The sequence below is a fragment of the Melozone crissalis genome, unplaced genomic scaffold, assembly GCF_028551555.1.
Source record: "Melozone crissalis strain CALT ecotype California unplaced genomic scaffold, PUWL_Pcris_2 ptg000013l_1, whole genome shotgun sequence".
In the NCBI taxonomy this organism is placed as follows: Eukaryota; Metazoa; Chordata; class Aves; order Passeriformes; family Passerellidae; genus Melozone; species Melozone crissalis.
Window position 1 is genome coordinate 8,190,274 of NW_026535791.1, and position 13,540 is coordinate 8,203,813.

The 13,540-nt window shown below is 42.7% G+C and overlaps 1 protein-coding gene across 2 annotated transcripts in view; it reads right to left on the reverse strand.

The window, feature by feature from the left end:
• STARD13 (StAR related lipid transfer domain containing 13) overlaps nt 1-13,540 on the reverse strand; it is a 244,671-nt gene that overhangs the window by 135,974 nt on the left and 95,157 nt on the right. Inside the window, exon 1 of one of the 2 annotated variants that reach the window (XM_054271417.1) lies at nt 8,309-8,432. The exons of the other annotated variant lie outside the window; for it this stretch is intronic. Coding sequence (XP_054127392.1) covers nt 8,309-8,432 — 124 coding nt within the window. Of the gene's footprint in view, nt 1-8,308; nt 8,433-13,540 lie in introns of those variants that run through there. 2 annotated transcript variants of the gene reach the window in all.

Sequence of the window (13,540 nt, forward strand, 5' to 3'; positions counted from 1 at the left end):
TGTGTGCATTCAGCCTTTGCTTATTGGCAGTGCAGGGTGCACCAGGATGGTCTGATTGTCAAAATATTTTCCTTTTTTAACTGTAAACAGGATGTGCAAAGGAGCTACAGAAATGCCCTTCCCTTGTGAATGCCGTAATGTCAGTCAAGACAACTGATGCCCTGATGTCAGTCAATCTTCTACAATGTCATATTTTTAAGCCTGTAATAATCAAAAGAAAATATCAAATTCTTAATTAATTGAAAATAATATTCCCAAACCCAAATATTCAAGAATGTAAGACAGGCACCACTTCTTTAAAATCATGAGGTTACTGATATTTACAGGAAACGGGCATTTTACAAAATGAAGCTTTTTCTTGGCTCTTCAGACTCTGAAGTTCACATCTTCTTTTTAAATTTGCTATGCAAATGTGCTTAAGTAGAAGTGAAAGTTGGTTTTCTCAATGAATTGTTATTCAAGGAGATGATTTTTAAAGGAGTTTTGATATATAGCAGCACAAGATTTGGCCATGGCACGACAGAAAAAGAAAAGAAATAAGGAAGAGCAAAATAGAACATCTGTCTCTCAAGAAATCCATGAAGTACAAAATATAAGAAGACAAATGCGAGTCAAAGCACTGCAGTGAAACAAGGCCAATGCCTGGGAAGTATTGTACAAAATCAAATTGTTAAGTCACCTAAGTTCTCAGAATCCCTAGAAATATGACAATATGGGACATTTTGAAGGGTTTTTTTCATTAAAGCAAAAAGACAAAATTCAGAATTGGGACTTCATGATTCCTGAAACTAAACACCACATCCTACTGTAGCTGAGAGAGCAGAAGAATAGGAGTCCAGTCTCCAGTGCCTTCCTGAGTCTGGAAATTTCACGTTTCAGAATTTGCTGGCCAGCCACCAACAGACTACTGATATTCACTAGGCAGCTGAAAGTTTATTGTGGATATAAATGTTCCATATAAATGTTCTGGCATAGCTATTATTATACATACAGTCACTTGCATGGGGATATGGAAGAAGCCTATAGGATTTCAGTCATATGAATAAATACAAAAACACCTAGTAGGAAATAACTGAGAAGATGCATTATTTAATATGCCATGACTGACATAAAGAAGCAATCTTGGAATGGAAAAGCATCATCACTGTTTAATGTCAGACAAATGAACTAAGTATTTTTATCAGTCTACATAAGCTTTTATATACCTTAGAAAAATATGAACACCAAAATCTGCATCTATCTAAATGTACATGAACTTCAACAGTATTGTGTTATATACTATGAATTGTTTCCAATATGTGGTCTGCAAACACCAGGATAAGTACAGTGTTTACAGGAATACTCCATGAAGTCACAGTGTAGAGAACTGACAAGGTAGCAGCCTTCTTCTTGTCACACACAAGCATCTGCAGATGGAATGAGCTGAGGCCACGTATATGTGCAGAGAAAAAAGGAGAAATATTTGTTTACTGAGAACTGAAAGAACCTTGTGAATGCTCAAGGAACCATGGAAAGCCAGTAGAAAAAAAAAAACAAACCAACAAAAACAAATCAAAACCCAAACCAAACAAACCCAAACCAAACAAAAAACTGTACTACAAAAAGGACTGACATAATAACTCTCTAGGAAAAAGAAGTGTACTTTCTAAAGATTAATGTGTCACTGAAACCTGTGAACAGACAAGCTCCAGGAAGAAGGAGACCTGTCAAGAACATTTTTTAAAGCTATCAAATAGAAACTGACTGACTCAAATGGTATCCAGTTCTATTGCCAGCACTGATTCCCCATTTTATCAGCTGAGATTTGTATCTCTTACTGTCAGGAAATTAGGTAATCAAAACTGAATTTCTTTTAGGAAAATAATCACTGATACAACTCTCTCTGATGAAGGCAGTACCCATTCAAATACAAAATCTGTGTATTAGATGTAAAACCAGAAGATGAATGCTGTTGTCACCCTAGGAACCTCTCCATGATCACTCCAAATCTTACATGGCAAATTGTAGAAGAGCCACAGGAACGAGTATGAGAAAAATCCATCTTTCTCTGGACTTTGAGACAGTGGGGAGTCCTTCATCACCCCCCTTCACAGTCTCATGCTGATACAGAAATACTTGGCAGGTCAAGCATATTGGTATTTTTGTAATTGTACTTCTGGAATTAACTTCTTGTTGCTGAGGGTCATGAGAGCCTGGCAGCAGCAGAACTAACAATGGTGGTATTTTGCCACCACTGCCCCCTTTTCAGATTCAAACCACTGGCCTTCAAGGAGTGCCTGGGGAAGGACATGAAACTTACAGGATATTGACATAACCCAGAAAACAGAGGTGCAAAGAAAAGCCTCTTCATACTTTATTAAACTAATCAAAAACCCCTCCTCACATTAATAGAGAATGTACAGCACAATTAATTTAATTTATGAGATCAATGACTACTTTTTTGGCTACTACATTTTATTTAGGACTGAGAGCAGAAAATTTCCTGGCATGCCTGACCAAATGAATCACTCATAAGTCACTTTCTTTCTTCCCTAAAGCACTCCATCATGAATAAAGAATGTCTTTCATAACTTTTCTCCTTGACAAAGGACAGTCTTTTCCCATTGATGGGGCTGGGTTAGGGAGGAATTTACACACATACATCTTATCAACATACATGAGAATCAGTATCTTGTACTCTCCAGTGCACTGGTGGGGACACACGACTGCAACATCTCTACTTTGCTTTCTAAAAATGTTATGTGCGTGATTTTAAATTAGAACATAAAAGTATGCCCACCAAATACCACATTTTTCACACATGCATCTCCCATACTCCTTAATTAAAACTGATCTTCCAAAATGATTTCATAAAAAAAAATCCACTTGTTTCATGAGTGTCTTTAAGGTAGATTAATCTGCATTTGCACAAAGGTCTTAATTCAGAATAAATTTCACTAATGTAATAATACAATGTTGATCCCATACTGAGACATCTGCCTTTGCTCAGGGGTTCTCATAGGGCCTGGGAGCCTGGTACACGTATTTCCTTTGGGGTTTCCAGTGACTTCACCCCAAAATAAACTTCTGCTTTGCAGAATAAAAACTTCACAAACAAGTTCTGAAAAGGTTTAATTATAAATGAAAATCAAAAACTATGAGAAAGCTATAGATTTGATGGTTCTTTAATTAGGCTGCAGAAACATAGCTGCTCTTGTCTCCATACTGGCATTTCAAAAAACTGTGCTAAAATTCACACAGTTCTGGTTGTGACCACTAGTTTTAGTTTTTTAAAACCCATTTTTTGTTTCTGTATTCCCCAAGATCAACAGATCAGCAGGTGTCAAGGAGCACCATGCTTTCTGAAGTGCAATTACAAACTTAGATTTGTTTATTTGCATCCAATAAAATCACAATAACCCACAAACCAACCACAAATTACTTTTGAGAGGAGCAGGTGCATTGCCTTGTCATCTTTGCAACACACTGAATGTGACATTTACTTTCTGCTGGACAAATTATTCTCCATTTTCTACCTACATCAGATAATGTTCAGTTTCATCTCTGATATAAATGTATTTTAGTCATATTTGAAGAGACACTTCAATTTATAAGGTCCTCCTGAACAGTTAAGGACACCTAAGAGTAGGACTTGTAAAGCTTTCCATTTAAAGGTGTTAATTTTGGCTTCTTTAGACTTCCTAGGGATTTTCTTTTACTCACAAGCCTGCCTCATTCCTGTTTCAGTTTTGGAGCTTCAGGTAATCCATTTCTAAGAAAAAATTAGTCCATGGTATGTTGTCCCACCACACATTTTCATTCTACTTGATTTGAGACATTCAGTGCTTTATCATTTGGAAAAAACCCCTGCAACCTCACAGGGAAAAGCACAAGAGTCAGTTTAGCACTGGTGCCTGAAAAATCTGTCCAAAATTGGACAAGTTAAAACAGTCTGAAATGTCAGTCTGAGCAAACCACTGGAGGTGTGGTGGAAAACTTGATCCCAAATTCCTTTTACCCAAAGCACAGCCAAGCCAAAAAAAAAAAAAAAAAAGAGTGGGAGCATCTGAAACTGTTCCCCAAACCACGCCAGGCAGTTGCTTCTGGAGAGCTCTGTAGCTGAGTATGAGCTGGAACAGTGCTCAAGGGTGCCCTGCCTGATAGGGCAATTGCAGCAGGCAGTACAGAGGATGTCACTGGATAGATAAGAGAGATTTTGTACCAGAAGAGTTAGAGGAGATCAAGTAGGGATTTAAACTCTTAGAGAACACAGAACATACAAAGGATTGTGGGACACGAAGCTCAGGTGAGAAGAGATTTGTCAGAAAGACTGAGGGGGTATCTATGCCACAGACACAGTGGAGGCAGCCTTACAGAGAAGAAATCCTGACAGCAATCTGTGTAGATTGCTAAATAACAGCTAAAAGCTGAACTTCAGAAACTAGAGGTAAAGCTTTCTCTTATCAGAAGAATGCTAGGGTCACAAAATTGATTTTGCAAACTTCAGTAAGTCTCAGAATTCAAGCCACCTGCTAAATTCTAACTCAGCCCTCTTTTTACTAGGTAGTAAGGCAAAGTCTCATCTTCATCTGCACATGCAGTTTCCAGGAATCCTATCTGATGATGGGGTATGGTCACGTATCAGCCCTGCTGAAGCTCATGCAGTGGGGGGACAGAAAAACCCAGGTTTCTGTGACTATGACAAGTAAATATTGCCCCTGTGACAGAGCACCTTCCATTCATTGTTGTACACCAGGTGAAACAAAATCTGACCAGACCACCAGAACCTGCAAGTTACTAATCCCCAGGGTGCAGTACAGTTAGACCCCAAATGCTGATTTGCTCAAAATGTTGTGCAACAGCAGCTACTGAGAGTCATAATTTGAATACTAAAGTAGATAATTCAAGTTCTAACTCTCAAGAGCTGATATTCCTGGGGTCCAGTCTCACTTTGCCTCTTGCTTCTATCTGTAAAATGGGAACAAGTAACCTTGAAGCTTCTAGGAACAACTGAAACATTAATGCTATGACATGTGCAAGCACCAGGCTCATGAACAGTTGAAGAAATTTATAATTCAGTGCTTAGTCCAGTGTTTCAGAAAGCTGCAGTACAGAAGACTCTAAGTTATGAGATTCAGCAGCAGGGATCATCACTTTCTGCAGTAAATGAGGCTGAAAAATTCTGAGCAACAAAAAGGGTGAGATGACTGTGACTCATGTCAGCCAATCATGTCAGTCATGGCAATCCTACCCCACGAGGAGGGCTGTGCAATACAGCAAAAGGGGTCCTTAACACTGGTGCCTCCTGACTCCAAAGTACTGAATTTAAAAATGAAATTAAAATTTAATTTTATTTTAGTGTATAGAAACTGAAAGAACGCCAGATAGAAGGTGTCACTTTTCCCTTACGTTCAAGGAATGTAAGAACTGCAACTTGTGTTTTACTGTAACAGGTGATTTTGATTTGAACAGGGATCGCAGAATTACTTTAGGTGATCACTGTAGGAGGATTTGCTAAATACCTGAGTCAAATTCCTGAAACAATGGTTTTCAATAATGGCAAAGTGGTTCAGGATTACGTTAAACCAAAAGTATTTTGTACAACCCTTCAGGTAAATAGGCCCCCACAGGGAGTTAAAATTCTAGTACATTTCCCATTCACTTTGTCAATTCCAAATTAAACCATAAGCATAGTGGAAACAGTGTAAAATACCTCTGCAAAACTTACAAAAAGCACAAAAAATCCCCGAGGGTGCAATTTTTGGCACTGTAGAGGGTACACCCATTGTTTGAAAAACAAATCCCAGTCAGTGAATCAGAAAAAGTGACTAAGAGCTGCTGGGCACCACGGATCTGTCCTGAATAGGAGACAGTGTGGAGCAGCCCTGTCCAGGAGCATGCAGGAGCCAGGCTGCTGCTCATCACCTCTGCTGCAAAGGGTGAGGGAGGGAAAGAAGGAAGGAAGGAAGGAAGGAGCACACTTGTAGCAGTGTTTTTATGCACAACCTACTTTTCCACAGCAACCCAGCCATGCTCTCTGCCTCCTTGGGAGCAGCTGAGTCAAAATTCAGCTCTCTCCTTGCTCTAGCCAGGATTCAGCTCCTCCCTCCAGCTCACACCCCTGCTGCCCAACAGGGCCCTGCTGCCCTCTGCTCCAGACTGGATGCCAGGGCAGAAACTCTTCCCAAGGAGCACTGGGGAAAGCCCTGAGTAACCAGCTCTGCTCCCAGTGCTGATCCTGCTCTGAGCTGGAGACTATACTGGAGAATTCCCAACACTTCATCCAACCCTAATGAGTATATAATGTTTATGAATTACAAAAATGTTCTTGCTTTCTTTACAGGTGTATCTTGGGCAACTGGTGTCCTGATCCTTAACAAATAGATAAAAGTCTAAAGCAAACCAAAAAGCAACTATGTAAGTGCCTGCAAAAGTATCATCACAGCAAGGATTTAATCACAAGTTTTTATTTGGCTTGACAGTTAGAATATGACAGCACACTAATGATTAAAACTGCATTTAGTTTTGAGCATTGCTCTTGAACATTAGTTACCAGTTACACTGCTGCTCTGATTGCCAGTCAGAGCTGAAATACAACGCCAACTTTGAGGGAAAAGATGGAACTTGTACAGCTATCTACCTGGCTGGGATCAGATCCATTGCAATGGAGAAGAATCTGGGCTGCAACCAGCAAATAGTTGACACATTTGGATCAGCCTAAATTTCCTGCCTTCTCCTTAACAAAAGCTGGAAGAAGAGGCCAAGGAATATACACTGCAGCTATGCGGGTCAGCACAACAAACAAATATAAAAACAAGGACAAAAATGCCAGAGACAGAAAAGCAACAGAATAAGAGGACATATCTGGCACCAACAGACATTTGTACACATTTTATTATGTCGTCAGATAAGTAATTTAATTAAACAGCAAGTGTATCAGTGTCTTACCAGAGTATTATGAATAGCACTTAAATTATGGCGGTGCATAAACCCAGGACATTAGTATTCTATCCACCTTAAATAAAAAGTTTTGACTCCATCAATTTTAATACCCAGTTGCTTTAAGAAGTTGGCTACAGTATCATGGCAGCCTGCCCAGGTTCTTTGCTCAATCAAGCAATAGTTGTCTTTGACCAAAAAAGAAAAAAATAGCCAACAGTATCCTTGCTGAATGTCTGCTGGCATCTGCTATCAAAATAGGAAAAAGGGACTTAAAAGAAAATTAAAAACTTTAAAGTTTAGTATTTTGGTTAACCATAATATTACAAAATAGGTTGTTTTAGTAATTCCTTATTGAAGCTACCCAGTTTAGATTAATTTTTCAAAAAAACTGCCATGCCATTTTTATCTATTACTTTAATTGTATGTACATAAGAACTAATGTGCTGCAGACATAGTCAGAAAACCTGCATCATTTACCTCTGTATTATACAACACAGCATGTCACAGTGCCCTAGGCAAGGTCACCAAACTCCTAACAATGCTGTAGGATGTGACAGAGGAATCCATCTTTATAAATTAGACTTCATTATACATGATCCTGCTTATAAATCTTGATGTATTGTTTTCTAGTATAATAACTCTACTTTGCACTTGCATGTACACATACTAGATATTCTAATCTAGAACTTCTAATTCACAGAGTACTTTACAAATACACACTGGGTGTATGCTTGTGTGCATAAAGCCACCGTGCTGCTGCAATAGCAGCGCGATAAATGAGACCCGACCTCCCGGAGCACCTGCCCTGCTCCGTGCCCTTCTGGTCCCCACCTGGGGATGGGAAAGCTGCAGGAGGCCGGTTTGCCAGAGCAGGTAGGTGACCTGAAGCTATAGAACCACCTGAAATGAAACAGACCATTTTTCTTTGGGAGTTGTGGTGCTTCTCACCTGCAAACCCTGGGAGGAACCAACCTGGTTGGTTAGACTTACAACACTGATCGGAGGAGCAGGTGAGCCTGTTTCCCGGAGGCAAAGCCAGCCCTCTTCGTTTCGGGGACGCTCAGAATGTGCCTCCGACACGGAGCGAGGGGGCGGCTTAGCCCCGAGCCCGAGTGCGTGTGTGAGCAGCCGCGCTGCCCGCCGGCTCCGGGCAGGCGCTGCCTGCAGGGGCCGGGGGCTGCCACCCGCCTGCCCGGCTCCTGCCCGCAGCCCGGCCCGCCCGGTGCCCGTCCCGCCCGGCCAAGCCGCGGGCTCTCCCCGCTCCGGCAGCGGAGGTGGTGCCCCCCGGCCGTGCCCCTGGAGCGGGACCCCTCCTCATGCTGGGGCCGGGGCGTCCCCCGGGCGTCCCCGGGCAGGTAGCGGCGGCCGCGGCGCGGCGGGGACTGACCTGCGAGCCGCCGCTCCCGGACATTCCTCCACAGCAAGTCCCAGGCTTTGGCGGTGGAGTCCCGCAGCTGCTCGCTCAGCGACCTCCGGAGCTGCGCCTTGGCCGAGCGGCGCTGGCTGCTCATCCTCGGCGGCTCCGCATGCCGCCCCGGGCAGCCCCGCTCCGCGCCCGCTCTCCTCGCCGGGGACCGGCGGCGGCGCCCACAAGGGGCCGCGGGGCAGCCCCGCCGCGCCGCAGCCGCGTCACCGCCGCCCCGGGCGGGCGGCCCTTCCTTCACCTGAGCGCCGCCCGCCCCGGCCCCCGGGGCAGCGCTCCCGCCGCCAGCCTCGCTCCCTCCCTGCCTCCCTCAGCGCCCCGTCCCGCGCCCGCCGCTCTCCGCCCTCCTGTCCTCCCCCGCGCTGCGGCCCCCGCGGGGCGGGGAAGGTGCCCCGGGCTCGGCCCGGCTCCTGCCCTGACCGGGACCCCGCGCCCTCGGGCACCACCGACGGACCGGCACCCCGCGCGTCCCGCGGCCCCGCGCCTAAATTCCGTGACCCCGCTTGTGCCCGTGGGCCCATCTGGGAGCTGCCCTGCTGTCAGCTCCCGCTGCCGCCGCTGCGCTCCCTGGACAGCGACCAGGAGCTGCCCGTCGCCACCCCGGCCATGCCGCCCCAGCGCTGCGAACGCCGCTCCGGGGACAGGTCACCCGCCCCGAGGTGACAGAAAACCTGCCTGGCAACGGGATGCCTTTTGCACGGGAGGCTGTAATAGGTGCTTTGTCCATGCTTCAACTTTTGCGGAAAGAAAATTAGGTTTTTTTCTTAGAGACCTAGGTTCATCAACTCTACACCCAAGATCAAGCCATAGTCCTCGCAACACAGCCTCTCCTGTTTCTTTCCCACTTTCTCTGCATTCCACCCACTTACTCTCCACCTCCTTCCCCCTGCATGACTTCTTCTCTTACAAGCTCTTGCGCTTTTGAAAAGGTTTCAAAATTAAACCCCGGCAGACACTTTTTGCACGCTTTACAGACTAAAATGTCCTGATTTCTTCATCTGTAGGCTAGCCAGAAAGTAATAGCAGGGCCCTTATCCCATTTAGGAAAACCATTTTGTGTCTCGGCTTCTTCTATGCTCTGCGAAATACTGTTTTAACAGTGTCCCCTTCCCTATCCTGGATGTGCCTCCAGCAAGAGTCTGATAGCAGAGAAGGACAATGGCCGCTTCATTCCATTTAGTCACAATCAATTACTTACTGCTTGCTCTTTTGGCTCAGTATTTGTGGCAGAGGCTGATGTTCCTGCAAGGGAGTGCCCTGCTCTGAAAGAGCTGCATGCCCAGGTGAAGCAGTCATGTTAAACATTATCGATATCCCCCTCTTGTTTAGATTTAAACTGTTACTGCAATGTCAGAAGCTAAAAGCAAGCAGACAGATGTATTCCATGTTACCACTGTTAATAATGTCTTCTGCTTACTTTGTGGTGTGAATTTGTTTTCCTTTGTCCCTGTTTTTAAGAGGTTCATCTAAAAAGGTTCATCTTAAGCTACTCTACTTTAGCTGATATAGTGAAGACTCTATGCTTGTCCAGAGCTTGTACAGATGTTGTATGTCACTCCTCTGCCTGCAGTTCCAATGTCCTCCAAATGACTGGACAAACACTTCTGAGAAAAGGGATGCCTTCCAGGGATGGATGCATCCAAGATCTAGAAGGGAGACAGCATAATTATGTAAATACTCCCACATCCCATGACCCAGAGCAAACACCTGCTGATGTTAATGGGAGAAGAGAGGATTATGGTTCCTACAATCAGCTCCTCTGCCCAGTAAATCTGCCTCTGACCTCTGCCTCTCTTTATTTAATCTCTCACCAACACAGCTATTACCAGTACATAAGACCTACTATGCCTGTTTACTGCCACAGGCTTTTATCAGTTAGGAACCAGGCAGAGATGAGAAATTAATTCCTGATATTGTACTCAGCTGCCCTATAAAGATGAGCCGTGACAGACGATCTAAAAGTGAAATAATAAACTCAGTTTTGAAGGTTTTGTATCATTCTGCTGTGTCACCACCCACAAACGTCAGCCAGTACTGCAACCTTCAGCAGTGCTCTTCTGGCAGCCACACTTGGATGCACCAACTTGGAGTGCCCTGCCTGTCTGGAAGATAGATATCCCTTTCTTCAGTGGCTGTCTGTGATGGCCAGAATGTAGCAATAGAACAAAAGATATTGTCTTCCCTTCTGCAGCATTTTTGAAGATCTTGCTTTATCAAAAATATCCCTAGACTTCCAGGTTTACTGAAAGCAGCTAATTAGTGACTTGATAGTGGCAATTGCTAATCCCATGTTATCTCACCACGAGTTACTAAGATAAACTGCAGTGATATGGCTGTATTTCATAATAAGCAGCAGAAATGAACTGGCAAGCCTAGACCAAACTCTGTGGCAGGCACTGACAAAAATCTTACTAATTTCAGGTACTTTATTGTGGAAAACTGAATCCAGAGGCAAGATCAGATATCGTAGTTTTCTCCCCAAAGAAAACAGTGCTATTGAGTAATGAGAACACATCTCATGCAGCAACTGGCCTATTCCTATTTTATGCTTTTAATCATAGTCAGCTGTTCAGAAGTCTAATTACCATCACGAGTATTTTTGATGTATTACACCTCATAGTAGCAGTTGCACTAAGAGCTATTCTGCAGAAGAAGTTACAATAAGAGCTATTTTGCTTGAAGGAGGGTACATGTAAGGAATTATTCATAGGTTAAACAAGCCTAATTTCCTTTTAGAATGTTAGAAAACCTGACAAGATGGTAAAATTCTGGTCTCTCACACATTTTGCATATGTTGGTTAAGTGTATAAATAGCCAGCTGATCAGTACTTGTGTTTCCTGCTTGAAACATTCTGACATCCAGCACAAGATGGCTATCATTTCTGGGGGAAAGAAAAGGAAAGCACATTTTCCACAGAATATACAGTTTTCCTGCTTGATACTAGTCCTGCCAAAATGGTTCTTTTCAGAGTAATTGCAATGAAACCACTGTATATGATGAAGAGAAAGGAGAAAGTTCCCAGCTGCCTTAAAAGAAGCTGAAATATTATATTTGTCTTTGCTCATTGATAACAGAATATTGGCAGGAATAAAAGTACTGTCTAAATCTTGAAGGCATATAAAATATTGGGGAAATTTCTAAACTAGTTGTATCCATGCTCTGATGCCATTGTGGCACAGAAGTCTGATACACTTATTTTATATTTAGCAATTTATAGCTCCTTCCAATCACCATGGTAATTAAACACCAAGTTAATTGACACAGCGTAGTATTCTGGCCCCTAATTAGCGGGGTGTTTTTAATTTGTTACAGATTCCATTATGCAGCCTGATGTAGTCCTAGTAAAGTAACTGTACACTAACTGCAATGCACCTGGTAAGAGAATCAGACCTAAGGAAAGAGAAACAGGACTACATATTGGTTTGCCATTTGTAAACTACTGAAAGACTATGATAAAAGTGCAACTTCTTTCCTTTCCATCCTCTTGTCTTTAATTATCACGAGTCAGGATTTTTTTGTTAGCTTTATCACCTCACAATATTTGCCTACATGCAGAAGAGCAAAACAAGATATGTCATGTGGAGGAAAATGTGGGAAGAGTGCATCCTTGGTTACTATGTGCTGTTTAGAGGACACAGGCTCCTTACCCTGGTATCTCTTAGAAAGTAATACTAAAGCAAAAGAGGAAATTACAGGATCTACAAGATCAATTATGTGGTCTGATGCTAATAAGTGCAATGCCAAATTTTATAGTTAATTTCATTCTTCAAGAACTGACTGTAATGAAGATTCTTGAAATTTACGATACCCAACATGGTGTTGCTGTGCTTTTGTAGCTTCAAATAGTAGCTCAGACAGCCTAGATATAAACACATCAAGTAATATTTATAACTTTAGCAGTGGTCTTTATCTCTTTGGGGGTCCTAGAGCTCTGGAATTTGTTTTCTATCACAGCTTAAATGGTCTGAGTGGGATGTTGTAAGTCTGGGTTACCACTGGAAGGGAAGAAAAGATTTGAGGTTTTCCATTGCTTGTTTTCCTAACAGCAGACTCTGGTGAATTTCATACTAATTATTGAAATTATTATTGAAACAGGTTATGTGAAAAGCACCAAAGGCATATGAGTGTGCAAAGGTATCCTCTTTGACATCTAAGTAAACAAACAAATATTTTGAATTTTGAGAAAAATAAGAATCGCTGTGAATGAGGACAAAATGTTCTAGCTTGTGCCCTGGCACTCTCTCCTTGGTTTTTTTTGTTTACATATACAAATTATCATAATTTTGAGGTAGCTTTAATGAGAACAAGTTATATATTAGTTTCACTCTTTTCTGATTTATCAAGAGATTGGCACCTATAAGTTCATCCTACTTCATTTCAGCTTTGTGAATCTCTGGGAAAGGGTTGCTCTGCACTTTGCCAACAGCAGAGCACTGCTGGCTTTCATTAGTGGGGGCCAAATTCTTTCACTTTTGTTCACAACGATTAATGCTGAAATAAATGGAACTTCTTGCAGTATTCACTGTGAACAGACTCTAAGTATGCTCAGATACAGACTCCAGTAACAAAGTGTCTGATGTTTGACTGTGCTCCCTCTCCCTTGCTAGAACAGGCATGGAGGGCATGGGGGAAATTAAGCTTTAATTCTGTTCATACAAAGGATGATACTTTATTGTTGTTATTATTAATAACAAATTGTTTTCTCAAAGTGCTTGGAAGCAAAAACTGGATGGAGCTAAAGTTCAATCTTTAGGAGATTGCAAACTAAATATAAAACAGGACACCGATGGAGAGAAGACCTGATTGGGGTAGGAAAGGTGGAGTATGAGAGATAAATAGAACAGTACTGGTCAGAGTAGTAACTGCTGGTACTTCTGGCACAGCAGAATAGTGTCTGGAAGCACTGGTGCAAAGTGAGTTAGCAAGAGGGTCTCCAAGGATGTTAATGTGGTATCTTTATATATTTAGAGGGCCAGCTTTCAAGAACGAGGGGCATTTTTAACAAAGGCATGCAAATGTGTATTTGAAAACATAATGAGTAGACAGCAAAAGCTGGGATCCTGTACACAAACAGGCTGTGGGGAGAAAGCTTTTAATATTGAACAGATAGGTGAGGCAAGGGAAGGGCCTTCAGACTTCAGTCAAGCAGCCTCTACTTGATGCACCATAAAGGCAGGATGAGCTGCAATGAGCAG